At 46.4% G+C, this 27,271-nt stretch overlaps 1 protein-coding gene across 6 annotated transcripts in view; it reads left to right on the top strand.

The window, feature by feature from the left end:
• NTRK2 (neurotrophic receptor tyrosine kinase 2) overlaps positions 1-27,271 on the top strand; it is a 380,216-nt gene that overhangs the window by 306,707 nt on the left and 46,238 nt on the right. For all 6 annotated transcript variants that reach the window (XM_038769415.1, XM_038769419.1, XM_038769417.1 and 3 more), the window contains 2 exons: positions 13,575-13,747; positions 19,097-19,331. In XM_038769415.1, coding sequence (XP_038625343.1) covers positions 13,575-13,747; positions 19,097-19,331 — 408 coding nt within the window. The remainder of the gene's footprint in view (positions 1-13,574; positions 13,748-19,096; positions 19,332-27,271) is intronic.

The following is a 27,271-nucleotide window of genomic DNA, read 5'->3' as shown; positions in this document are numbered from 1 at the left end:
ATGATCTATTATCAGCATGCTCTCCTATCAGCATGCTCTCCCTATCTCTCAGGGGTTCAACATTTTTCTCGGTTGTCCTCTTGTGTCTTATATGATTGAAGAATGTTTTCCTGTTTCATCTTCTCTATCTCACAAGTGGAATCTCTCTCTCTCTCTCTCTCTCTCTCTCTCTCTCTCTCTCTCTCTCTCTCTCTCTTTCTGCTCTAACTTCCTTTATCCTGTGCTTTCACTAGTGAGCTCTGTCTCTCTGCTCGTCTTTTGTGATCTGACCAGATACACCTTTTTGGGCCATTCTCATCCATCTTTTAGGTCTCTGAATTTAGCTAACCTGGCCCCTTTCTCCTTATTCCAAACTCCCTACATCCTGAAATAGATTATTTTTCAGCCTGCAGAATAGTCTTGTTCAAAGAACAGATAGCTCTTTTGGACTCCTCCTTTCTGTTGTCCTTCCTAATGATCAATCAACTGTATTTATTGAGCACTTACTCTGTGCAGAACACTGTGTTAAGGGCTTGAGAGAGCATAATACAACAAATTTGGTAGACATGTTCCCTGCCCACAAGGAGCTTATCATCTAGAGATGCCCTATAATGAAGCAGTGTGGCTCAGTGGAAGGAGCCCGGGCTTGGGAGTCAGAGGTCATGGGCTCTAATCCCGGCTCCTCCACTTGTCAGCTGTGTGACTTTGGGCAAGTCACTTAACTTCTCTGTGCCTCAGTTACCTCATCTGTAAAATGGGGATTAATACTGTGAGCCCCATGTGGGACAACCTGATTACCTTGTATCCCCCCAGCACTTAGAACAGTGCTTGGCACATAGTAAGTGCTTAACAAATGCCATTATTGTTATTATTTTGCTGGGTTATTTCTATCCTGTAAATTTTCTCTCTTCTGTTAAGAGCCTCAGTGTTGTAGCTTATGGGAGCCTCCTTGATTAGTTCCCTGATTTTCAGAACTAAATCAAGCAGGACACTTACCTTAGTCAATTCCCAGACATCCTATGCCATGATCCACATCAAATGACATGACAGGATCACCATCTGTGAAGTTTTGGAATGTAGTCAGTCTCCTAGCATTGTAACTCCACTCACCTCAACACAGCTATGCTGGGTGGGACATGTGAGAAGAATGAATGACAGCAGGAGACCTGAACAGCTGTTGGATGGAGAGCTGAAATTGAGAAATTGAAAGCCTGGAGGGCATAGGGGAAGCATTTTAAGGACACAATTACACAAAACCTCAGAAAATGCTCCTTCCCAGCTGAAAGCTGGGAATTAGTTGCCTAGGACAGACCTACTTGGTGCACTCCTATCAAGAAAGAAATGACTCTTTTTGAACAAAATCTCCATAAAGAAAAAGGGTTAAAGAAGCTAAAGCGAAAACAGTATCAGGAGCTGCTAACATTAAACATAACAACCCAACAAGGTTGTTGTGCTGTGTGCATAGTGTAGCTGGGATCATAAACTCGCTTTGGGGAGGGAACCTTTCTGTTTGTTTCCCTTCAAAGCCCTATTGAGAGCTCACCTCCTCCAGGGGGCCTTCCCAGACTGAGCCCCCTCCTTCCTCTCCCCCCTCCTCCCCCTCCCCATCCCCCCCGCCTTACCTCCTTCCGCTCCCCACAGCACCTGTATATATGTATATATGTTTGTATGTATTTATTACTCTATTTTACTTGTACATATTTATTCTATTTATTTTATTTTGTTAATATGTTTTGTTTTGTTGTCTGTCTCCCCCTTCTAGACTGTGAGCCCGCTGTTGGGTAGGGACCGTCTCTATATGTTGCCAACTTGTACTTCCCAAGCGCTTAGTACAGTGCTCTGCACACAGTAAGTGCTCAATAAATACGATTGAATGCATGAATGAATGAACATTTCTGCCAACTCCATTGTATTTTAGTCTCTCAAGCACTTAGTACAGAACTTGGCACACAGTAAGCACTCAACAAATACCAGTGATTGACTGGATCCTGCATTGGCCTTTTCAGCTACATGTGCAGCGGGGAAGCAGCATGGCTTAGTGGAACGAGCACAGGCCTGGGAGTCGGAGGACCTGGGTTCTAATCCCACCACTTTGCCTGCTGTGTGATTTTGGGCAAGTCACTTCACTTCTCTGGACCGCAGTTCCCTCATCTGCAAAATGGGGATTCAATACCTGTTCTCCCTCCTACTTAGACTGTGAGTCCCAAGTGGGACCCGATTACTTTGTATCTATCCCAGCACTTAGTTCAGTGCTGGGCACAAAATAAGCAGTTATCAAATTCCACAATTCTTTATGCACTCATACATGAAATTCACCAGCAATGGTGTCATCTTCAAGTATGAAGGGCAACTAGATAAGTTATATAATTGCCCTCGGAACCATACTCTGTTAACTCGAGAAGCAGCATGGCCTAGTGGGTGAAAACTGGGCTTGGGAGTCTGAAGTACCTGGGTTCTAATTCTGGCTCTGTCCCTGACTGCTGTGTGACCTCGGACAAATCACTTCCCTTTTCTGTGCCTCAGTCCCCTCACCTGTAAAATGGAGATTAGGACTGAGATCCCCATGTGGCAGCATGGACTTTGTCCAATGTGCTTAGCTTGTATCTACCCCCTGTGCTTAGAACAGTGTTGACACAATATAAGCATTTAACAAATACCATTATTATTATCATTAGAAAATTTTGGAACTGAATTGTCTAACTGTGGCTTGCCAGGTTGTTTTCAGCAGATATATAAAGAGAGTCCATTATCCCCACTAGATCTTAACCCCAAACCTTTTTGGTAAATGGGCCAAAAAAAGGCCTTGTCCCTTTTACCCTCCTGCTCTAGACTCCTACTCCTATTTGGACTTCCACCACGATATCCTCTCTTATTTTTCCCTTATGTCATAATACAAACTCCTCCTGTTGAGACTTCCCAGCTAAAGGAGGCTCATCACCTTTTTTCTGGTAGGATTTAGGAAAAAAAATTCCCCCAACAAATTTCCAGTCTCCATGAACCCTCAGACCTCCTGCCCCTAAATCCCCACTCTTCATGACCCTGCCCCGGCCCCCAGACTTTGCTTTTGTATTGTTGCAGTATTCCAGGAACATTGCGAGTATTACACTCTGCAACCCCTGCTGGTGATCTAATAAAATCTCACTGAACCCAGTGTGCTTCGCTCTCTTGAGATTTTTTTTTTAATGGTATTTGTTAAGCACTTACAATGTCCCAGGCACTGTATTAAGTGCTGGACACAGTCCATGTCCTACAAGGGGCTCACAGTCTTAATCTCGATTTTACAGATGAGGGAACTGAGGCCCAGAGAAAAAGCGACTTGCTCAAGGTTACAAGCAGGTACATGGTGAATCCGGGATTAGAACCCAGGTCCCCCAACTCCCAGCCCCGGGTTCTTTCCATTAGGCCACACTGCTTCTCTAGTGTGCTTCAGTTTGCTATTGACCAGTGCTGTTCATTCATTCATTCAATCGTATTTATTGAGTGCTTACTGTGTGCAGAGCACTGTACTAAGCGCTTGGGAAGTACAAGTTGGCAACATATAGAGACAGTCCCTACCCAACAGTGGGCTCACAGTCTAGAAGAGTCTAGACATGAGTGTTCCAACTCATGTCACTGATTTCAGTTGTTGTGAAGGTGGCCCTGAGCTACGACCTCCATTTCCTATGATCCTTGTGTATTTTCCTTAAAAGTTTCAGGAGGCCCTAGAGTTTTGCTTCTGCTCTCCCATTTCAGTCTTGTCAGAATTATCCATATTGCCCCAAAGGGGCAGTGGGGGAGGTATGTCTATGTGTGTGTGTGGGGGGGGGGGGGGGGGTCCCCTCCCGTGAATAAGGCAAATTTACTTCGTCAAGTATCTCTTTGTGGATGTGGCTAGAAGTGCTCCTTTAAGGATTCCCGCAGGAATACTGTCATCTCAGGAAGGTCAGAGGATACAGTGGAAGTTGCAGCCATCAGAAATAGAAAGATAGCTGTGTTCAGCAAATAAGACATAAGTGTCCTGTCAGAGTTGGAGCTGTAAAGAGAGAAAATATCCCCAAATGAAGTTGCCGTGTTACATCCATGGGTGGGATGTGGTCCCGTGGGACATTCTGAGCAAGCAGAAGTTGCTGCTAATCAATGCAGATGACTGTCAGCTCTCAGTGTTTTTGAAATGGTGGGTTAAAATGGAATGTGACTGCTTCTCTTTGGGTGACTTGCTTCATTTCTGCCCTAGAAATCCCACTCGAAAGTTTATAAAGCTGAGGATGATTTTGCACAAATTAAGTGTGATGATTTTTAACTCATTAAATTCCCATTCAACTTATCAAAGAAGTGAACAACTTTTTGGAGTGAATACAGTAAAATCTTTGAGCATGGCCTAGTGGAAAGAGCACTGTTCTGGGAGTCAGAGGACCTGAGTTATAATTCATTCATTCAATCATATTTATTGAGTGTTTACTATGTGCAGAGCACTGTACTAAGCGCTTGGGAAGTACAAGTCGGCAGCATATAGAGACGATCCCTACCCAATAGCGTGCTCACAGTCTAGAAGGGGGAGACAGTCAACAAAACAAAACATGTGGACTGGTGTCAAAATTGTCAGAACAAATAGAATTATGTGTATATGCACATCATTAACAAAATAAATAGACTAGTAAATATGTACAAGTAAAATAGAGCAATAAATCTGTCCAAATATATACAAGTGCTGTGGGGAGGGGAAGGAGGTAGGGCAGGGGGTGATGGGGAGGAGGAGAGGAAAAAGGGGGCTCAGCCTGGGAAGGTCTCCTGGAGGAGGTGAGCTCTCAGTAGGGCTTTGACGGGAGGAAGAGAGCTAGCTTGGCAGATGTGTAGTGGGAGGGCAGGGGACGAGCGAGACATGGGCCAGGGGTCGATGGTGGGACAGGCAAGAACGAGGCACAGTGAAGAGGTTAGCGGCAGAGAAGCAGAGGGTGCAGGCTGGGCTGGAGAAGGAGCCAAGGGAGGTGAGGTAGGAGGGGGTGAGATGGTGGAGAGCCTTGAAGCTGAGAGTGAGGAGTTTTTGCTTGATTCATAGGTTGACAAGTAACCACTGGAGATTTTTGAGGAGGGAAGTGACATGCCCAGAGCATTTCTGTACAGAGATAATCTGGGCAGCCGAGTGAAGTATAGACTGAAGCAGGGAGAGACAGGAGGATGGGAGATCAGAGAAGAGGCCGATGCAGTAATCCCCACTCTACCACGTGCCTACTACATGACCTTGGGCAAGTCACTTAACTTCCTGGTGACTCAGTTATCTGTAAAATATGGATTCAATGCCTGTTCTCATTCTTCTTAGATTGTGAGGCCTGTGTGGGACAGGGACCAGGTCTGACCTGATTATCTTGTATCTTCCCCAGCACAGGGCTTGATACATAGTGAATTCTAAATGGATACCATTGTTGTTGCTATTCTTATCATTATTATTATTATTATTAACTTTGCTCTCTGATGTACTTGGGGAATGGGAAGTGCTGGTTAGAAATGTCAGATAAATGAAGAGTCAGAGCTAAACAGCAGGGAGCTTGCAAATGATCACCAATCAATCAATCATATTTATTGAGCGCTTACTGTGTGCAGAGCACTGTATTAAGCGCTTCGGAAGTACAAGTTGGCAACACATAGAGATGGTCCCTACCCAACAGTGGGCTCACAGTCTAGAAGGGGTAGACAGAGAACAAAACAAAACATATTAACAAAATAAAATAAATAGAATAGATATGTACAAGTAAAATAAATAAACAGAGTAATAAATACATACAAACATATATACATATATACAGGTGCTGTGGGGAAGGGAAGGAGGTAAGGCGGGGAGGGGGAGAGGAAGGAGGGGGCTCAGTCTGGGAAGGCCTCCTGGAGGAGGTGAGCTCTCAGTAGGGCCTTGAAGGGAGGAAGAGAGCTAGCTTGGCAGATGGGCCGAGGGAGGGCATTCCAGGCCGGGGGATGATGTGGGCCAGGGGTCGATGGTGGGACAGATGAGAACGAGGCACGGTGAGGAGATTAGCAGCAGAGGAGCGTGCGGGCTGGGCTGTAGAAGGAGAGAAGGGAGGTGAGGTAGGAGGGGGCGAGGTGATGGAGAGCCTGGAAGCCGAGGGTGAGGAGTTTCTGCCTGATGCGTAGGTTGATTGGTAGCCACTGGAGATTTTTGAGGAGGGGAGTAACATGCCCAGAGCGTTTCTGGACAAAGACAATCCGGGCAGCGGTGTGAAGTATGGATTGCAGAAGCAGCGTGGCTCAGTGGAAAGAGCCCGGGCTTTGGAATCAGAGGTCATGGGTTTGAATCCAGGCTCTGCCACATGTCTGCTGTGTGACCTTGGGCAAGTCACTTAACTTCTCTGAGCCTCAGTTACCTCATCTGTAAAATGGGGATGAAGACTGTGAGCCCCACGAGGGACAACCTGATCACCGTGTATCCCCGCCAGCTCTTAGAGCAGTGCTTTGCACATAGTAAGTGCTTAACAAATGCCATTATTATTGGGACTGTCTCTATATGTTGCCAATTTGTACTTCCCAAGCGCTTAGTACAATGCTCTGCACATAGTAAGCGCTCAATAAATACGATTGATGATGATGATGATGATTGAAGTGGGGAGAGACAAGAGGATGGGAGATCGGAGAGGAGGCTGATACAGTAGTCCAGATGGGATAGGATGAGAGCTTGAATGAGCAGGGTAGCGGTTTGGATGGAGAGGAAAGGGCGGATCTTGGCAATGTTGCAGAGCTGAGACCGGCAGGTTTTGGTGACGGCTTGGATGTGAGGGGTGAAGGAGACAGCGGAGTCGAGGATGACACCAAGGTTGCAGGCTTGTGAAACTGGAAGGATGGTAGTGCCATCAACAGTGATGGGAAAGTCAGGGAGAGGGCAGGGTTTGGGAGGGAAGACAAGGAGTTCAGTCTTGGACATATTGAATTTTAGGTGGCGGGCAGACATCCAGATGGAGATGTCTTGAAGGCAGGAGGAGACCAAGGAAACTGAGGCCCAGAGAAGTGAAGTGATTTGCCCAAGGTCACACAGCCAACAGGTGGCAAAGCTGGAATTACAACCCAAGTCCTTCTGAATCCCCAGGAAGGTCTGCAGTACAGCCCACCCACTTACATTCAGATTAGGAGATGCCTTAGTGCTTAAAAGAACTGTCTACTAATCAGATCAATAGGACAACAAACCTTGTGTTGAAGGGAAAGGTTATGCAGAACATCCTGAGGCACCCAGACAGCTGGAAGCCTTTAGATTGTAAACTCCTTGAGGGTAGAGACCATGTCTTCACTTTTATTGTACTCTCTGAAGCACCAGGTACAGAAGCACTCAATGAATGCTAATGGATAATTGAATGAATGAATGAATACCATTGAGGAAGTTGGCGATGATGTAGTCTGAATAGCAAACATTAACTAGGAGAGTGAGCTCACTGATGGGTGGAATGTGAGGCTGTTTGCTAATCTGATTAGCAGAGAGTTTATACCAAAGCCCTAGGGAAGCTGCCAGTCAACCCTGGGAAAACTCAACTTTATAAACTTTTTCTCAACAAGGGATCACTTGACCATGATTGTACAGGGAATAACTGAAGTGCTGGTTAGTAGAGCTTTCTAGCTGGGAATGAGCCAGATACCACAGCTCTTACAGCGTTTCTTTCAGGGGCTGCACATGCATGAAGAGCATGGCCTAGTGGATAGAGCCCAGGCCTGAGAGTCAGAAAGACCTGAGTTCTAATCCCAGCTCCACCATTTGTCCACTGGGTGACCTTGGGCAAGTCACTTCACTTCTCTAGGCCTTAGTTACTTCATCGGTAAAATGGAGATGAAGAGTGTGACCCCTACGTGGGACAGGGACAGTTCCAATCTGACGAAGTTAAATCTACCCCAGCGCTTAGTACAGTGAATGCTTAACACACATAGTGAATGCTTCATGAATACCACAATTATTATTATTATTCTTAAGAGTCAGTTTCAAAGATTTATTACCCCTTCCCTACAGAAATGGTGAGATCCCTCACTGACACTGAATTCATTCATTCATTCATTCATATTTATTGAGCGCTTACTGTGTGCAGAGCACTGAATGTATTCTGAGCTCCCTCATTGACATTAAATGTATTCTGAGCTCTGTTTTTCTTGGGTCTAGAAGTCCTTTAAGAACTTTGAGCCACGAGGCGCACTCTTCCCCGCTGGAGTGAAATCAGTGGGCCTTCCACTGGCTCAGTGACTTTCCATGGTGCTGATTCCATTCCAGTCGCTCAGTCCTATTTATTGAGTGCTTATTGTGTGCAGAGTCTTGTACTAAGCGCTTGGGAGAGTACAACAATAAAAGGACAGGTTCCCTGCCCACAACGAGCAGCAAGGGGCCAGTAATTTTCCTTTCGCCTTTCTTTCCTCTGCCCGGGAGAGCAAAATCAGCACACTTTTGGGGTACATTGTACTCGTTTATCGTCTGACCCAAATATTTCCACTCTCCGTTGAACACAGTTCCTGGAGCAAGAACAAAAAAAAGATAACTTTGCTACTTCCCCAGAGCAACGGGAAGAATAAAAGGGGGTCAGTTTGGGTGAAAGGAAGTTCTACTACTGTCGCTCCACAGCAGCAGTAACACTCACAACAACAATTACAAACTGGCCCTGAGGTCACTCTTCATTTTGTTTTTCAATGAAGAATGTGTAGTTACCATGGCAGCTGCTCCATTGCTTGGTATCTCCACTGCACCTCTGGGATACGTGGCAGAACTTACTGAACTTCCCCTAATACCCTCGTTACAGGGCAAAATTGCGGGCGGTTTTTTCTTGTCACTTCAGAAAATACAGTTATTGCTAGCAGCCGCTCTCTCTTGTGGATGAGAGTGATTTTCTTTTTCAACTGGGTTATTGATGAGTTCAAAAGGAGCTTCTATGGCTGACATGGGACCTGCAAAGTATGCTGTATCTTGTGGAGATGTGTGCATTGGGGAGGTTCGTGGTTGTGGTGTCCTTCCTAAGCAATAGTTTTTGTTTTTGTTTTTTTAAATGTTCCCCGAAGTTTCACTTAAATGAGCTGGAAACCTGGGTTATCCTGACTCTATCCTAGTAAAAATTACTTGAACAATATGACTGACTGATTCATTGAACAAGTTCTTCACAGCACTGAGCTCAGAGGCCTGCATGGTATGAGGGCTGGATTAGTGGATTCCTAAAAGGCAAAAAGATGATAGCTCTGGGTTTGGGGAAGTTTTGGGGTGTTTTTTTAATGATATTTGGTGTTTACTATGTGTCAAGTAACGTTCCAAATGCTAGGGTAGATACGAGTTAATCAGGCTGGATACAGTCCTTGTCCCACATGGGGCTCACAGTCAAGTAGGAAGGAGCACAGGCTGTTGAGGAAACTGAGGCAAGGGAGGCACTGGGATTTAGAACCCAGGTTCTCTGGCTCCCAGGCCCATCCTTTATCCAATAGGCCACTCTACTGTTTGAGTTTCTGTCAACTCCTCACACGTAATATCTTAAAATTTCAAATCAGTTTTCCAAGTTTCAGGAAGCAGCATGGCCTAATGGATAGAGCACGGGCCTGAGAGTCAGAAGGACCTGGGTTCTAATCGAATCCCTTGTCTGCTGCATGACCTTGGGCAAGTCATTTAACTTCTCTGTCCCTCAGTTACCTCATTGGTAAAATGGTGATCAAGACTGTGAGCCGCATGTGGGATATGGACTGTATCCAACCTAATTAACTTGTATCTACCCCAGGGCTTAGAACAGTGCCTGGCAGACAGTGAGTGCTTAACCAATACCAAATAGTAGTAGTCTAGTAGTACGTTCAGTAAACCCCCAGTAAATCGACCCCTGCTAAACCAGAATTTATGATCATTCAGTTGTAATCTGAGCCCACTGCTTGCTCCCTTTACCTTTTCTCTCATCCTGCCTAAGGATGGCAGGTTTTGGTAGTAAGGAGGATGTCCTTGATTTACACTGGAATTTATATTGAGATGGGAGGATGGAGGAGGACAGACAGGCTGGACCCAACAGGGAGTCACTTCATACCTGAAGGTTCCTTAGGGTCATATTTAAAATGTCAGAGAATAAAGTAGACCAGCGTGATCTAGTGAATAGAGCATGGGCCTGGGAGTTAGAAGGGCCTAGGTTCTAATTCCGCCTCTCCACTTGTCTGCTGTGTGACCCTGAGCAAGCCATTTAGGTTATCTGTAATCTGTTACCTCATCTGTAAAATGGGGATCAGGATTGGGAGCCCCATGTGGAACAGGGCCTGTGACCCAACCTGATTAGCTGTATCTACCCCAGCTCTTAGTACAGTGCCTGGCACATAGTAAGCATTTAACAAATTCCATTACAAAAAAAATGGAGGTATACACCCACACAGCCGTTAAAAATGCTTCTAACAATCCAACCTTTTCTCCACTTCAACTCCCCATCACTCCCTGCCTTTGGCTTCATGAGTGAGGAACCCATGTCATGGGAGTCTGTGTGGCCTAATGGAAAGAGCATGAGATTGGGAATCAGGAGACCCCAATTCTAATCCCAGCTCTGCCACTCATCTGCTGTGTGACCTAAGACAAATCACTGACCTTCTTTGAGCCTCAATTTCCTCAATGGGGAGAATATTACTGTTCTCCCTCTCTCAGAGTGGGAGTCTCACATGGGACAGAATCAATCAATCAATCAATCAATTGTATTTATTGAGCACTTACTGTGTGCAGAGCACTGTACTAAGCGCTTGGGAAGTACAAGTTGGCAACATATAGAGATGGTCCCTACCCAATAGTGGGCTCACAGTCTAGAAGGGGGAGACAGAGAACAAAACAAAACATATTAACAAAATAAAATAAATAGAATAAATATGTACAAGTAAAATAAATAAATAAATAGAGTAATAAATATGTGCAAACATATATACATATATACAGGTGCTGTGGGGAAGGGAAGGAGGTAAGGCGGGGGGGATGGAGGGGGGAGGAGGGGGAGAGGAAGGAGGGGGCTCAGTCTGGGAAGGCCTCCTGGAGGAGGTGAGCTCTCAGTAGGGCCTTGAAGGGGGAAGAGAGCTAGCTTGGCGGATGTGGGGAGGGAGGGCATTCCAGGCCAGGGGGATGACGTGGGCTGGGGGTCGATGGTGGGACAGGCGAGAAGGCACGGTGAGGAGACAGAAACTGTCTAATCTGATTATTTTGTTATCTACCACACTCCTTGGCATATAGTAAGTGCTTATTGCATGCTATCACAGTGACTGTTCCATGTGAACGTTGAGTGACACTGGCAGAAGAAATTTAAGTTCAGGTGTCCCAGCAAACTTTACCTGAAGGGAGCATTTGGGATGTAAGGTCATGGGCAGGGAATGTGCCTGTTATTGTTATATTGTACTTTCCCCATGCCTTAGTACAGTGCTCTGCACACAATAAGCACTCAATAAATATGATTGACTTACTGGCTGACTTGGTGAATGACAATGAGGGATTAATTCATGTGCAAAGTTCCAAGTTTTCCAGTAGAATATTCAGAGATTATTTTGATCAGGCAAGACGATATTTTCTTGTCATCAGCATTAATTGAGCAGCTACTATGTGCCAGGTACTGAACCGGTTGTCATCTCTATGTGGAGCACTGAACTGGGTGCCTACTCTGTACAGAGCACTGTATTGGGAGGCTACTGTGCTAAGTGCTTGGGAACATGCAATAGAAGTGGAAGACCCAGTGCCTGTCGTGGAGGAGTTTACAGGCTATTTCGGGTTCTAGCCTGATTTTTTGTTTGTGTTAGCAGGGGAAGGGGAATATTAAAATTTCTCACTAACACGGGTTTCAAAGATTGAAGTTTGGCTCTTTAAAAACTTCTATCCATCCATTCATTTCCCCTTTGTCTCCTGTTGCTGCCTGCTTGCTGGGTTTGTTTTTTTCCACATGCCCCCGGTCACTGTGGAGGAGCAGAGAGACAAAGCTCACTAGTGAAAGCACAAGATAAGGGAAGCTAAAGCAAAAAAAAGAGATTTCACTTGTGAGCTAGAGAAGAGAAAGCAGGAAAACATTCTTCAATCATATAATAATAATAATAATAATAATAATAATAATAATAATAATGACATTTATTAAGCGCTTACTATGTGCAAAGCACTGTTCTAAGCACTGAGGAAGTTACAAGGTGATCAGGTTGTCCCTCGGGGGGCTCACAGTCTTAATCCCCATTTTACGGATGAGGGAACTGAGGCACAGAGAAGTTAAGTGACTTGCCCAAAGTCACACAGCTGACAATTGGCGGAGCCAGGATTTGAACCCATGACCTCTGACTCCAAAGCTCGTGCTCTTTCCACTGAGCCACGAAGGACTACCAAGAAAGAATCTGAATCCTTGGGAGATAGGGTTCTGGTGGGCAAATCATCCTGACTGATGGGCAATGTCCTGGCTTTTCACTGGAATAATAATCCTCCCTTGGGTTTATAGAGCACTTTATTTCCGCAGAACCCGTTCACGTCCATTATTTTTCTTCATCCCCCCACCTTCCCTCATGGCATAGTGGATATAGCATGGGCCTGGGAGTCAGAAGGTTATGGGTTCTAATCCTAGCTCTGCCACTTATCTGCTATGTGACCTTGGGCAAGTCGCTTCACTTCTCTGGGCCTCAGTTACTGCATCTGTAAAATGGGGATTGAGACTGTGAGCCCCATCTGGGACAGAGACTGTGTCCACCCCGATTTGCTTGCATCCACCCCAGCACTTAGTATAGTGCCTGGCACATAGTAAATGCTTAACAAATACCATAATAATATTAATAATTATTATTATTATCATTATTATTATGTACAGGCAGGTATTATTAACCCATTTTACAGGTGAAGAAACTGAGGCCCAGAAGGGTTAAATGTCTTGCCCATGGTCAGACAGCAGGCCAGTAGCATAGCTGGGACAAGAACCCCAGTCTCCCCTCTAGACTATGAGCTCCTTGTAGCCACTCTGTTTTATTGTACACGCACAAGTGCTTACTACAGTGCTCTGCATATAGTAAGCACTCAATAAAATACCACTGAGACAAGGAGTGACTGAAACTAAGCATTTTGTGGACCGGGTGGAATCCCCAGTGATATCTGCCTGGAGGTGAAAGTTCTTGGTATATTGGGTTTCACCCCTCCTCCTACACACAGACACACAGACACACACACACACACACACACACACACACACACCAGTCAATCGTATTTATTGAGCACTTACTGTGTGCTGATCATCGTACTAAGCTCTTGGGAGAATACAGTATAACAGAGCTGATAGACATGTTCCCTCTCTCTAGACTGTAAGCTCATTGTGGGCAGGGAATGTATCTGTTTATTGTTATATTGTACTCTCCCGAGCACTTAGTTCAGTGCTCCACACACAGTAAGCCCTCAATAAATACGACTGAATGAATGAATGACTTTTTTGCAGAGGAGAGAATACTCCTAGGAGCCAGGGGAGTTAACACTTGCCCTTCTCAGAGCTCATGCGATTTTCCAGGAAATCTGTTTCATAAACTACCTGTAAATTCACTGACTCGGGTATTTCCCTGGAGGCCAAATTATCAGTCGTGGTTTCTCCATCAATACCCTCCTCCCCCTTGAGTTTTAGTTCTGTCTGTTTCACCGCGTCTCTCCTCTCCCTTAGACCCTGAAGGATGCCAGTGACAATGCCCGGAAGGATTTCCACCGGGAAGCTGAACTTCTGACGAATCTCCAGCACGAGCACATCGTGAAGTTCTTTGGGGTCTGTGTGGAAGGGGATCCTCTCATTATGGTCTTCGAGTACATGAAGCATGGAGATCTCAACAAATTCCTCAGGTAGAGCTGTGATCATGGTGCCCATGATGGGGCTTGTTAAGCACATACTACATGCCAAGCCTTGTGCTAAACATGAGCCTGGTACTGGGGGGAGGGGAAGGGGAAGGAGGGTTGTCCCAAAAGGATTGCTGAGCTTTTTCAGGTTGACCCCATGAAATATGGGGGAGAAAAGGATAACATTAAAAATACACAACTCCATGAAAATCCACTTACGTTCATGCAGCATGCAGAAGGGGTTTAAGGAGTGAAATAAGGCTGCACCAACTCATTGTGGTCAAGGAATGTGTCTTTTGTTATATTAGACTCTCCCAAGTGCTTGGTACAGTGTTCTGCACACAGCAAGCACTCAGTAAATATGATTGAATGAATGAATGAAGCCCTTGTTTCGTGCTTTGAGCTAAAATCAGGAAAGTTTACCTGTGGCTGAGTGTCTGAGTCCTTGTTGGCCTCACGCTTCACCCGGTTCACTGAGTCAGAGCAATCTTTTTGAGGTCAGGAAAGAACACTTCCTCTTTAAAGGATGAAAGACTCCCCCCCCCCCCCCCCACCTCCCCTAACCATACCTCTAATTGGTTTAGGCTGGATTCACTTTTAATGGGAGGGGGAATAGGTCAGGCCCTTTGGAATCCTTAAGGAGTATATCTACAGCGCACAAGACATGGGGAAAGTGGACAGTGATTTCTGTTTTCATCTCACTCTATTTTTAAGGCAGGCTTCTGTGTTCCTAGCCTTTTTCCCCATCCTGTCTTTTCCCAGCCTTTTCTCTTCCATGGTCTGACCGGGCTAGCAAAGGAGCTGGGTTGGGATTTGAGCCAGGAGTGTCTCAGGATCTGGCTTTTGGTCTGTGTCACTGTGGGTACCTCTATCCCCATACACTGTCATCTTGGGGAGAGGAGATGGCGTGTAAGCTCGTTGTGGGCAGGGAATGTGTGTTTATGGTATTTATTTATTCATTCATTCATTCAATCGTATTTATTGAGCGCTTACTGTGTGCAGAGCACTGTATGAAGTTCTTGGAAAGTACAAGTTTGCAACATATAGAGACAGTCCCTACCCAGCACCGGGCTCACAGTCTAGAAGGGGGAGACAGACAACAAAACAAAACATATAAACCAAATAAAATAAATAGAATAAATATGTACAAGAAAAATAAAGGAATAAATAGAGTAATAAATATGTACAAACATATATACATATATACAGGTGCTGTGGGGAGGGGAAGGAGGTAAGGTGGGGGGATGGGGAGGGAGAGTAGGGGGAGAGGAAGGAGGGAGATCAATCTGGGAAGGCCTCCTGGAGGAGGTGAGCTCTCAGTAGGGCTTTGAAGGGAGGAAGAGAGCTAGCTTGGCGGATGTGTGGAGGGAGGGCATTCCAGGCCAGGGGGATGACGTGGGCCGGGGGTCGACAGTGGGACAGGCGAGAATGAGGCACAGTGAGGAGGTTAGCGGCAGAGGAGCGGAGGGTGTGGTTTGGGCTGTAGAAGGAGAGAAGGGAGGTGAGGTAGGAGGGGGTGAGGTGATGGAGAGCCTTGAAGCCGAGAGTGAGGAGTTTTTGCCTGATGCGTAGGTTGATTGGTAGCCACTGGAGATTTTTGAGGAGGGGAGTAACATTCCCAGAGCATTTCTGCACAAAGACGATCCAGGCAGCGGCATGAAGTATGGATTGAAGTGGGAGAGACAGGAGGATGGGAGATCGGAGAGGAGGCTGATGCAGTAATCCAGTCGGGATAGGATGAGAGATTGAACGAGTAGGGTAGCGGTTTGGATGGAGAGGAAAGGGTGGATCTTGGCGATGTTGCGGAGGTGAGACCAGCAGGATTTGGTGACAGATTGGATGCGAGGGGTGAACGAGAGAGCGGAGTCGAGGATGACACCAAAGTTGCGGGCTTGTGAGACAGGAAGGATGGTAGTGCCGTCAACATTGATGAGAAAGTCAGGGAGAGGGCAGGGTTTGGGAGGGAAGATAAGGAGTTCAGTCTTGGACATGTTGAGTTTTAGATGGTGGGCAGACATCCAGATGGAGATGTCCTGAAGGCAGGAGGAGATACGATCCTGGAGGGAGGGAGAGAGAGCAGGGGCAGAGATGTAGATTTGGGTGTCATCAGCGTAGAGATGATTTATTTATTAGCACTTACTATGTGCCAAGCACTGTTCTAAGCTCTGGGGTGAATACAAGCAAATTGGGTTGGACACAGTCCCTCACCCCATATGGGGCTCACATTCTCAATCCCCATTTTCCAGATGAGGTAAATGAGGCACAGAGAAGTGAAGTAACTTGTCCAAGCTCACACAGCAGACAAGTGGTGGAGGTGGGATTAGAACCAATGACCTTCTGACTCCCAGGCCCATAGTCTTTCCATTATGCCATGCTGCTTCTCTAATTTATTGTTTAACAGTACTCTCCTGAGAGCTTAATACAGTGCTGTGCACACAGTGAGTGCTCAATAAATATGATTGAATGAATGAAGGTGGTGGTCTAAGGGGTGTGGGGCTGTGTAGCTATGAGAAGCAGCGTGGCTTAGTGGAAAGAGCTCAGGCTTGGGAGAGGACATGGGTTCTAATCCTGACTCTGCCACTTGTCTGCTGTGTGACCTTGGACAAGTCACTTAACTTCTCTGTGCCTCAGATACCTCATCTGTAAAATGGGGATTAAAACTGTGAGCCCCACGTGGACAACCTGAATACCCTATATCTACCCCATTGTTTAGAATAGTGCTTGGCACATAGTAAGTGCTTAACAAATACCATTATTATTATTATTATGTGGGGGTGATGCTGGGGTGAGACCCCTGAGTTCCCAGGGCAAGGGTCCCAGGTCACCCCCAAGGACCCCAGGGGGTAAACACCACAGGCCCCCCAAGACCCACAGGGGAAAGGGGCTCTCTGCAGCCCCTAGCTGAAGGTGGGTCCTGAAATTGGTTCTTCCTTCATTACCAGTTGGAGGTAAGTAGAGATTTGAGGGGGCTGTGGGTTTGCAGGGGGCAGATGAATGAGCTGATATAGCTGACACACACCCTCAATCATTCAATGATATTGAGTGTTCACTATGTGCAGAGCACTGTACTAAGTGCTTTGGAGAGTAAAATACAACAGAGTTGGCAGATACATGCCCTGCCCACAGTGAGCTTACAGTCCAGAAGCCTCCTCTTCTCTGGGAGGTGCCAGGCCAAGGGGGATGCATTGGGATTTCCCTGGCCGGGCTGGTGACCATATATCTTCTAGCTGAGGCACCCCAATCCTCTTGAGGGGCTACCAAATAATATAATTATTATGGTATTTGTTAAGTGCTTATGTGCCAAGCATTGTTCTAAGTGCTGGAATCCTCCAGTTCATGGCAGGAGAGTGAAAAGGCAAGTGAGGTTTCATGGCTCAGTGGAAAGAGCCCGGGCTTTGGAGTCAGAGGTCATGGGTTCAAATCCCGGCTCTGCCACTTAGCTGTGTGACTTTGGGCAAGTCACTTAACTTCTCTGGTCCTCAGTTACCTCATCTGTAAAATGGGGATTAAGACTGTGAGCTCCACATGGGACAACCTGATCACCTTGTAACCTCCCCAGCGCTTAGAACAGTGCTTTGCACATAGTAAGCACTTAATAAATGCCATCATTCATTCATTCATTCCTGCCTGGCTCAGACTCCATGTTCCCATGAACTTCTCATCCTCAGGCCAGCAGAGACTGATCAGTCTGCAAAAGAACCTGGGTTCTCATCCCCGCTCCACCATTTGCTGCTGGGTGACCTTGGGCAAGTCACTTCAATTATCTGTGCCTCAGTTCCCTCATTCATAAAATGGGGATTGACACTATGAGCCCCGCATGGGACAGGGACTGTGTCAAACCCGATATGCCTGTATTCACCCCAGTGCTTAGTAGAGTGCCTGGCACATAGTAAGCACTTAACAAATACCATAACTATTAGTATTATTATTCTCTGTGCCTCAGTTCCCTTATCATTAAAACTGGAAGCTCCACGTGGGACAGGGACTGTGTCCAACCTAACTAGCTTGTATCTACCTCAGCGATTAGAACAGTGCCTGACACATAGTAAGCGCTTAATTGATACCATCATTATTATTATAGTATTATGGTATTGAGAAGCAGTGTGGCTTAGTGGAAAGAGCACGGGCTTGGGAGTCAGAGTTCATGGGTTCTAATCCCGCTTCTGCTACTTGTCAGCTGGGTGACTTTGGGCAAGTCACTTAACTTCTCTGTGCCTCAGTTACCACATCTGGAAAATGGAGATGAAGCCTGTGAGGCCTCGTGGGACAACCTGATTACCTTGTATCTAGAGCTTAGAACAACAGTACTTGGCATATAGTAAGAACTTAACAAATGCTACAGTTATTATGATGATGATGATGATTAGGTTTCAAAGCTTAGGCTGCTGGTCGGCTCCGGCCGATCCAGCCCCTCTGGGGATCCGTTGTAGGTCAGTTGTTCTGATGGATCTGGGAAACTGGTCTTCCCATCGCCCAGCAACCAAAACGCTCTGTGCTGGGGCTAGAGCGTTATCCCAACTGCTCACTTTGCTCTCTGCTCTGCCGGACCAAGACGAAGACCCTCTATTCCTTACCCTGGAGCGCCCTCTTAGGCTAGATGGGGAAAATCAATCCCGCTTCCCAGGCCCAACCTTCCCAGCACCCCAGCTTCCCAACTGGGGAGCCCCGGAGCTGTGTGGCTTGAAGCCCGAAAGCCCCCTGCCCTCCCTCCAGGCCTGGGCTGAAGGAGCGAGATCTGCTCTCCCCTCTGGTGTAGAATGCGCTGGGACTGACTGCTCCAGATGGGTGGAGAGACAGAATGCACACTGTAAGTGCTCAATAAAGTATGGTTATTATTACTAAGTGCTGTCGAGTCATTTCCGATTCATAGCGACTCCAGGGATAGACTTTCTCCAGAACGTCCTGTCCTCTGCCATAATCCGCAACCTTTCTAACAGTTCTTCCGTTATTGTCGTTGTGGTCGTTACTCAATCAATCAATCATATTTATTGAGTGCTTACTGTGTGCAGAGCACTGTACTAAGCGCTTGGGAAGTACAAGTTGGCAGCACATATGATTGAATAATAATGATGATGGTATTAAGTGCTTACTATGTGCCAGGCACTGTACTAAGCGCTGGGGTGGAAACAAGCAAATTCAGTTGGACACGGTCCCTGTCCCACGTGGGGCTCACAGACTCAATCCCCATTTTCCAGATGAGGGAACTGAGGCACAGTTAATAATAATAATATTATAATAATATACATATATAATAATTAGTAGTAGTAGTAAGCACTCAAAAAATATGATTGAATGAATGAATGAAATGCAGCCCAATGACCATCCACCTCTCCTTGTATACCACCCTTCCTCCAGGGCTCACGGACCCGATGCAGGGCTGATGGCCGAAGGCAACCGTCCCGTGGAGCTGACCCAATCCCAGATGTTGCACATCGCCGAGCAGATTGCCGCTGGCATGGTCTACCTGGCATCCCAGCACTTTGTGCACCGCGACCTTGCCACCCGGAACTGCCTGGTCGGAGAGAATCTTCTGGTGAAAATTGGCGACTTTGGAATGTCCCGAGATGTGTACAGCACTGATTACTATAGGGTAAGTGAAGCAGCGGTCTGCAGGGGTGGGGAGGAGCAGGAGGAATTGGCAGTGGGTCTGGGGGCAACAGGTCTGCTCCTTCAGACAACCAGCAATACCCCCTGAACATCCCAAAGTCTTTCCTGCTTCTCACCTTCCAAAACGATCTGGCGGGAATTACGGCTAGAAATATTTAGGGCAAACCCGATTGCACTCTCTCTATGTGACGAGTTTATTTCCATGAAATGATATCAAAATCCTTTGCTCAAGGTCAGAGCTCAAGTAAGTTTCCTTGTCTATGGAAATAGAGACTCGATCTTCAAGGCTCATTCACAGGATTCTGAAAAAGTACATCCAAGCGTCTCTTCTTTTTTGGAATGTCTATGGGATACGGCTTCTACGTGAGCAGAAGCTTGAGATGTGGGGTTTCTGTGAGGTTAAAGAAGAATAAATCGATGAGGGGCAAAGGCGATCTGTCTGGGGGTTCTCTTTGCTACATGCCAAAGGACAAGAGACCTACACTTGGGTCTTAAAAGTGGAGAAAAGGACACAGACCTACTTTCCCTTCTTAGAACTTTGCACCAGTATTTAAAGTAGAAGCTCCCAACCCCTCCTCAAAATCAACCAGTGGTACTTATTGAGTCCCTACTGTGTTCAGAGCACTGCACTAAGCGCTCAGAAGAGTACAATAAACAAAGTTGCTAGACAAGCTCCTGATCGCAAAATGCAAAGGAGCCCAGTTGACTGAACTTGAAAATGAACAAAAATGATCCTTTGAAATAGGGGAAAATCCAGCTCAGTGATGATATATTTTTGTTCACTGCAGGATGGTTTGGGGCAAATGCATTGTAAGTTCACTGCTACGTTCCAGTTTCCAATTTTGAATGTCTCCCCCAATAGGCTGCAAGCTGTTTGAGGGCAGGGATTGTGTCTACTAACTTTGTTGGACTCGCCCAAATGTTCAGTATAGTGCTCTTCACCCGGTAGACTGCAAGCTCTTTGAGGACAGAGATCAGATTGACTAATGCTATGGGACTCTCCCAAATGTTTAGTACAGTGGTCTGTACAGAGTAAACACTCAATAAATACCATTAAGTTGAACCTTCCCTTCAAGGAGGGGCATAGCCAGGTTTCCAATGCATTTGCCCCAAGCCATCCTGCAGAGCTGAGAGTTCTACTTGTGGAGAGCACTGTACCGAGTGTGTGTGAGAGTACAGTAGACAGTAGGCATGATCCCTGCCTTCAAGGAGCTAAGAGTCTAGCAGGGAGAAGCAACGTTGCCTTACAGGGAGAAGCAGCATAGAAATAAGGCTAGAGCATGGGCCTGGGACTCAGAAGGACCTGGGTTCTAGTCCTGATTCCGCCACTTGTCTGCTGTGTGACCTTGGGCAAGTCACTTCTCTTCTCTGGACCTCAGTGACCTCATCTGTAAAATGCAGATTAAGACCGTGAGCCCTATGTGGAGCTGGGACTGTGTCCAACCCAATTTGCTTGTATCCACCTCAGCGCTTAGAACAGAGCCTGCCACAGAGTAAGGGCTTAACAAATACCATATTTATTATGAGGGAGAAATTTGCCCCAGGGATGATAATGTGGCACAGAGGCAGCTGGAACAGGGAGTGCTGTTGCTTTAATATGTAGGCAGAGTAGGGGGATCCCAAGGGTGGGTGGGTGGAGTGTCCAATGGAGAGCCACCTGAAACTGGAACAACTCAACCAACCATCCCTTTTTCCCAGTGTGGTCTGTGAAGAGGCACTCATCACAGGAAGCAGCATGGCCCAGTGGATAGAGCACGGGCCTGGAACTCAGAAGGTCATGGGTTCTAATCCTGGCTCCACCGCTTGTGACCTTGGCCAATTTACTTCACTTCTCTGGGCCTCAGTTACCTCATCAGTTAAATGGGGATGAGGACTGTGAGCCCGATGTGGGGCCAGAACTGTGCCTGACCTGATTTGCTCGTATTCCCCCCGGCACTTAGTACAGTGCCTAGTGCATAGTAAGCACTTAACAAATACCACAATTATTATTATTATCCATTCTGAGGGGCAGCCTCACTCCACCTCAGACCAGCTTGGAGCTTCAGGACATAGTTGGGGTGGGGAGGCATGGATGCAGCTGAGCTAATTATATGTTTGCAATGAAGAGAGAAATCTGAGGACGACATTTGCATTGAAACCAGTCCTATATGGCTGTCAAAAATTACTGCAGCATTTATATCCTCTGAATTGTTTTAATTAGCAGCTCTACAGCACAGATCTTTTCTGTTGTTGTTTATTTCTTCCCTGCACTGGCACAGCCTGCCATTTAGGAAACATCTGAACCAGATTTCTGCCACATTCTGCCCTTCATAAGTCCAACCTCTCACGCTAGTTGATCCCTATAATGCAGCGATGGTTCCATTGAAAACTGGTTTAAAATGTATGAGTAAGGAACTGACCATTTTTCCTTAACATGTACTGGGGGGGAAGATCTGCTAGTGGTTAGAGCTAGACCTGTAGTGGGAAATCCTAGTTTTTAAACCTGGTTTGGGCTTGGACTTGCTTTGTGACTCTGACTAGTAATTCAACCTTCCTGTGCCTCGACATAGTAAAAAAAAAAAAAAAATAGCAGAACCGGAGAAGTGATTCTTAAAGTGAGTCAGTCGTATGGATTGAGTACCTGCCATGTGCAGGCACTGTACTGGGGGCTTGGGAGACTACAGTAGAGTTTAGTAGGCAATATCTCTACCCTCAAGGAGTTTACTATATGCAGAGTCACTGAACTGAGCATTTGGAAGAGTGCAATAGAATTAGTAGACACAATCGCTGCCCTCGAGGAGCTTCCAGTCTAGCTGTGGTGAAGATTCACAATGAAACTTTTACAGAAAGGAGGACTAAGTAGAAGTGGATATCCCACCGAGTTAGTCCTTGAGGAGTATAAGTTCATCGTGGACAGGAAATGTTTCCATCAATCGATCAATCATATTTATTGAGTACTAACTGTGGAGAGTACAGCACAACAATATAGCAGTCTACTAACTGCCTTGTAGTCTTCAAAGCACTTAGTACAGCCCTCTTCACACAGTAAGCAGCATGGCTTAGTGGATAGAACAGGGGCCTGGGCTTGGGAATCAGAAGTACCTGGATTCTAGTCCTGGTTCTGCCACATGTCTGCTCTGTGACCTTGGGCAAGTCATTTAACTTCTCTGGGCCTCAGTTACCTCCTCTGGAAAATGGGGATTAAGAGTGTGAGCCCAAGTGGGACAGGAACTGTGTCCAACATGATTAACTTGTATTTACCCCAGTGCTTAGAACAATGAAAAGGAGGGAGCCAAGACTGGATTGAATGAACAGCTTTGCCTTGAGTGAAACCGGAAACACCTTTTCTGCCTTCTTGGGGAAATGAATGGTGGGAATCCATTTTCCTTCCCATTCATTGAACAGCATAGGTGCCTTATGAACATTCCCAAACACCCATTCCCTGCCTTTCAGAAAGGATTTTTCCCTTCAGGGATTGTGCCACCATAATGAATCGCCATTCAAGACATAGGGAATTCCCTTTAAATATAAACGAGAGCAACCTAGCTTTCCTGCCTCAGCACCTTAGCCATCTAGAATGTACATTTCTTCTGACAAATTGGCTCCAACAGTCAATCAGTGGTATTTATTGAGCACTTACTGTGCACAGAGCACTGTACTAAGCACTTAGGAGAGTACAATCCGATAGAGTTGGTAGAAACCATCCCCACCCTCAAGAAGCTTACAATCTAAAGAGCGAGGCAGACAGTAAAATAAATTACAGCTAGGGGAAGCAGCAAAGTATAAGGATAAGGACTTCAGTGTGGCCTAATGGAAACAGCATGGGCCTTGAAGTCAGGACCTCCTTCCTCTCCCCCTCCTCCCCCTCTCCGTCCCCCCCGCCTTACCTCCTTCCATTCCCCACAGCACCTGTATATATGTATATATGTTTGCACGTATTTATTACTCTATTTATTTTACTTGTACATATTCATTCTATTTATTTTATTTTGTTAATTTGTTTTGTTCTTTGTCTCCCCCTTCTAGACTGTGAGCCCACTGTTGGGTAGGGACCGTCTCTATATGTTGCCAACTTGTACTTCCCAAGTGCTTAGTACAGTGCTCTTCACACAGTAAGCGCTCAATAAATACGATTGATTGATTGATTGATTGATTGGTTTTAATCTTAGTTCCACCACTTGGCTGCTGTGTGACCTTGGGCAAGTCACGTTCCCAATTTCTCTGTGCCTCCATTTTCTCAACTCTAAAATAAGGATTCAATACCTTTTCTCCCTCCTACTTAGACTGTGAGCCCCATGTGGGCCAAGTGCTGCATCTGACCTGAATACCTTAAATCTACCCCAGGGCTTTAGAAAAGTGCTTGACACATAGTAAGTGCCAAACAAATTTTATTATTATTGTTATTATTATAATGGCTGTGGGGTTGGGGATGGGGCCCAGGTAAGAGAAGTTCAAGACTGGCTCAGATACATGTCAACCTGGAGGGAGCCTCAGGCTTGTTCAGAAGTAAGCACCTGCTCTGAATGGCAAGAGAAAGAAAGAATGTGAAACTGAGGCTCTCACTGGCCAGGCCACAGCCCAGCGCAGGTTTCCCCCTAAGGAACCTACGTCAGACTGTTTGGAATCCGTATGGGTGACAGGCACCTGTGGGCCTTCTCTCTCATTCCCCAGCTGCAGAACTGTGGGGGAGACTGGCAGAGGCATCACACAGGAAAAGCCAGAAAAGGAATGTGCGAAGTCAAGTTGCTTGTCAGGGAACGCTTGTGGGTGTCTGTTTGGAGGTGTCGCTGCTTGAGGGCTTTGTATTAGCAGCTATTTTCATCGCACACGCTGAACAAGGACAACCTCTTCCCTCCCTCCCAGTCCTACAATGTTCTCAGGCATGACGTGAGGAGCGGGAAGGACATGACGCTGAGCTCCCGGGGCGGGACCTCCTCTCCTCTCCCTCCCCCCACAGATACGTGGGGCGGTTGACGTGGAGTGCACAACGTGGGTGGTGTGGAGCTGTTTTGATCTGCTTTGGGTGTGCTGCCACGAATGCTCTGTGGAGAGCCCGCTTGAAACAGGAGGTTCTCAGCCTGCTACTCAAGGCTTCCATAGGCATCAGGGAAGGCAGCCCGGTTAACTGAATGGGATGGGGAGGATCCCAGTTGGCCCATCTAAAAGCCGCCCCATTTGGGGAACTGGACCATCCACTCGTCATGGCTCCTGGTCAGTGCAAGCTCAGAAAGGTGGGGTAGGAGCGTTTGTAGAGGGTAAGGTTGAAGGTGGTAGCCCCCTATGGAAGTCTAAATCTGGAGAAGGCCCATTACTACCACCAGTCCAAGGGCCTTGTAAACCAGTTTTCTACAGTGTGTGGAGGGAGGATCACATAAACATAAAGCTGAGCATCACACTCTGTCTTTTCCTCCCTCATGCACAGGTGCTGGAGCCCCAATCTGGGATGGAGTACACCCAGTACATATTCAGTTAGGCCCCACAGAATTCTGGGACTTGTAGGCCAATGTCCCACCAACCAATCAAAAAATCAATCAGTGGTATTCGTAGAGTACTTACCGGGTGCAGAGCACTAAACTAAGCTCTTGGGAGAGTAATAATAATAATGATGATGATATTTGCTAAGCACTTACTATATATCAAGCACTGATCTAAGCCCTGGGAAAGATACAAGGTAATCAGGTTGGACACAGGCCCTGTCCCATAGGGGACTCACAGTCTTAATCCCCATTTTACAGATGAGGTAACTGAGTCCCAGAGAAGTGACTTGCCCAAGGTCACACAGAAGACAAGCAGAGGATCTGGGTTTAGAACTCAGATCCTTCTGACTCTCAGGCCCATGCTCTAGGCATTAGGCCATGTTGATAGACCTGATCCCTGACCTCAAGAAGCGTACAGTCACCGATGCTGAGCAGACCTCTTGCTCATGTTCTCCCCACTGTCTGGAATTCTCTTCTTCATAGTCAACAGAGCACAGCTCCCCCTGTCTTGAAAGCCCTTATGAAATCATTTCTCCTCCAGGAATCCCTCCCTGATTCATTTCTAATCACCCCATCTTATATCATTCCACTCCTATGTCGGCACCTTTGCAGCAAGCCCTTAAGTACTCACAGTCCCTGGTAACACTTCTGAACATGTGCTATATATCGTACTATTTCCCCGGTAAGTAATGTGCTTTAATGTCTGCCTCCACTGCTAGATTGTAAGCTCCTTGAAAGCAGGTTCATATGTATCAACTATTGTGCTCTCCCAACCAGTCAGGACGATGTTCTCCGCACAAACTGTACGCTCAATTTGCTCATTTTATCACCCCCTCATCCTTGTGAGGTAGGAAGAGGGGCAGGTGCTAACATCTGCATTTTATGGGCAGAGAATGTGCCTGTTTTATTGCACTCTCCCAAGCTCTTAGTACAGTGCTCTGCACACAGTGAGTGTTGAAGAAATACGACTGACTGGCTTATAATTGAGGAAACTGAGGCCCAGGGAGGTTATGAGACTTAGCCGAAGTCACACAGCAGGCCAGTGGCAAAGCCGGGACTTGAACTTGGGTCTCTAGACTCCCACAAGGCAATGCTACATCATTGAGAACTTGAGAGACTAACACCAAACCTAGGTGCATTAAGGAGGAATCCAGAGATCCAAGTCAAATGGGAACTTGGGAGCAAGAATCAAAGTGCCTGGCCCATTTTTCATCCTCCTCCTTTCCATCCCCAGTAGCTGCCACAGAAGAGTTAGCAGCAGGCCAGGGAAGCTAGGAAGAGAGAAAAGAGTATGGGTTGAAAGCAACCCAGACTGTCTGACCTACAGCAGTCCCAGGGGTGAGGGAAATCCCCTCAAAGGCCTGGAAACCCTGGTGGCTTACATTGGTCCATCTTCAGGAAGCTTTATGTTAATAGCTTTCACCCTCAGAACCAGGAAACCAAGGAGTCACCTGGCCCCTCCGAACAAGGAGCACATTTTCCTTCTTCTGGCCCCAGTGACACAGAGAGCTTTTCAGCAAACAGTAGCAAGGTGGAGCAAAAGGAGCAGTAAAGATTACTAGGAATCCGAGGTAGGAAGGGGCAGGCTGGTTGGAGTGTGGAAAACAGAGGTCTTTAGCTATGTGTGGGCTTATCGTTTCTTCACTGATGGCCTTTTCTGGCCTGGCTCACTGGGAATGATGCCCCTCTAAGCCAGGGAACGGATCAAATTATGGAGTCCCAGGCTGGGGGGCTAAAAATCCAGGATTCCAGGCCTGGCTCCACCACTGAATAATTAGGTTGCCTCTGAGGCCATATCTCACCTGATCCCACTGTCTGATATATATATATATATTTTCCTATAAGGTTTCTTGCTTTCTTCGACACTGTCATCCTTAGATCACCCTCTCCCCATCCCAAATCTGGGCATCGTATCTCCTCTTCGATGCTGTATATCATCTAAGTGGTGGTAGATAAATGGGTGGGGGAGGTAGCGGGGTGGGGGTGGGGGGCGGGTTCTCAACCTGCAGGCCGAGCCCAATTTGGATCAGTGGCATTTGTAATAATGATGATAATAATGGTATTTATTAAGAGCTTACTATGTACCTAAGCACTCTGCTCAGCACTGGAGTAGATATAAGATAATCAGGTTGGCTATAAGTCCCTGTCCCTTGTAGGACTCCCAAAATGAGAGGTAAGGAGAGCAGGTACCTTTCCACATTATACAGATGTGGAAATTGACACCCAGGGAGGTTGTCACTTGCCCAAGATCACACACAGCAATCAATCAATCAATGGTATTTATTGAGTGCTCACTGTGTGCAGACCACTGGACTAAGTACTTGTGTACTAAGTACAGTCAAACACTTAGTACAGTGCTCTGCACACAGTAAGTGCTCCACTTAGTACAGTGCTCTGCACACAGTAAGTGCTCAATAAATATGATTGAATGAAGTGCTTGGGAGAGTAATAATAGTAAAAATATTAA

This window comes from Tachyglossus aculeatus, chromosome X4, assembly GCF_015852505.1.
Source record: "Tachyglossus aculeatus isolate mTacAcu1 chromosome X4, mTacAcu1.pri, whole genome shotgun sequence".
In the NCBI taxonomy this organism is placed as follows: Eukaryota; Metazoa; Chordata; class Mammalia; order Monotremata; family Tachyglossidae; genus Tachyglossus; species Tachyglossus aculeatus.
The sequence above is the reverse complement of the archived record's forward strand: the minus strand, read 5'-3'. Positions and strand labels throughout refer to the sequence as shown.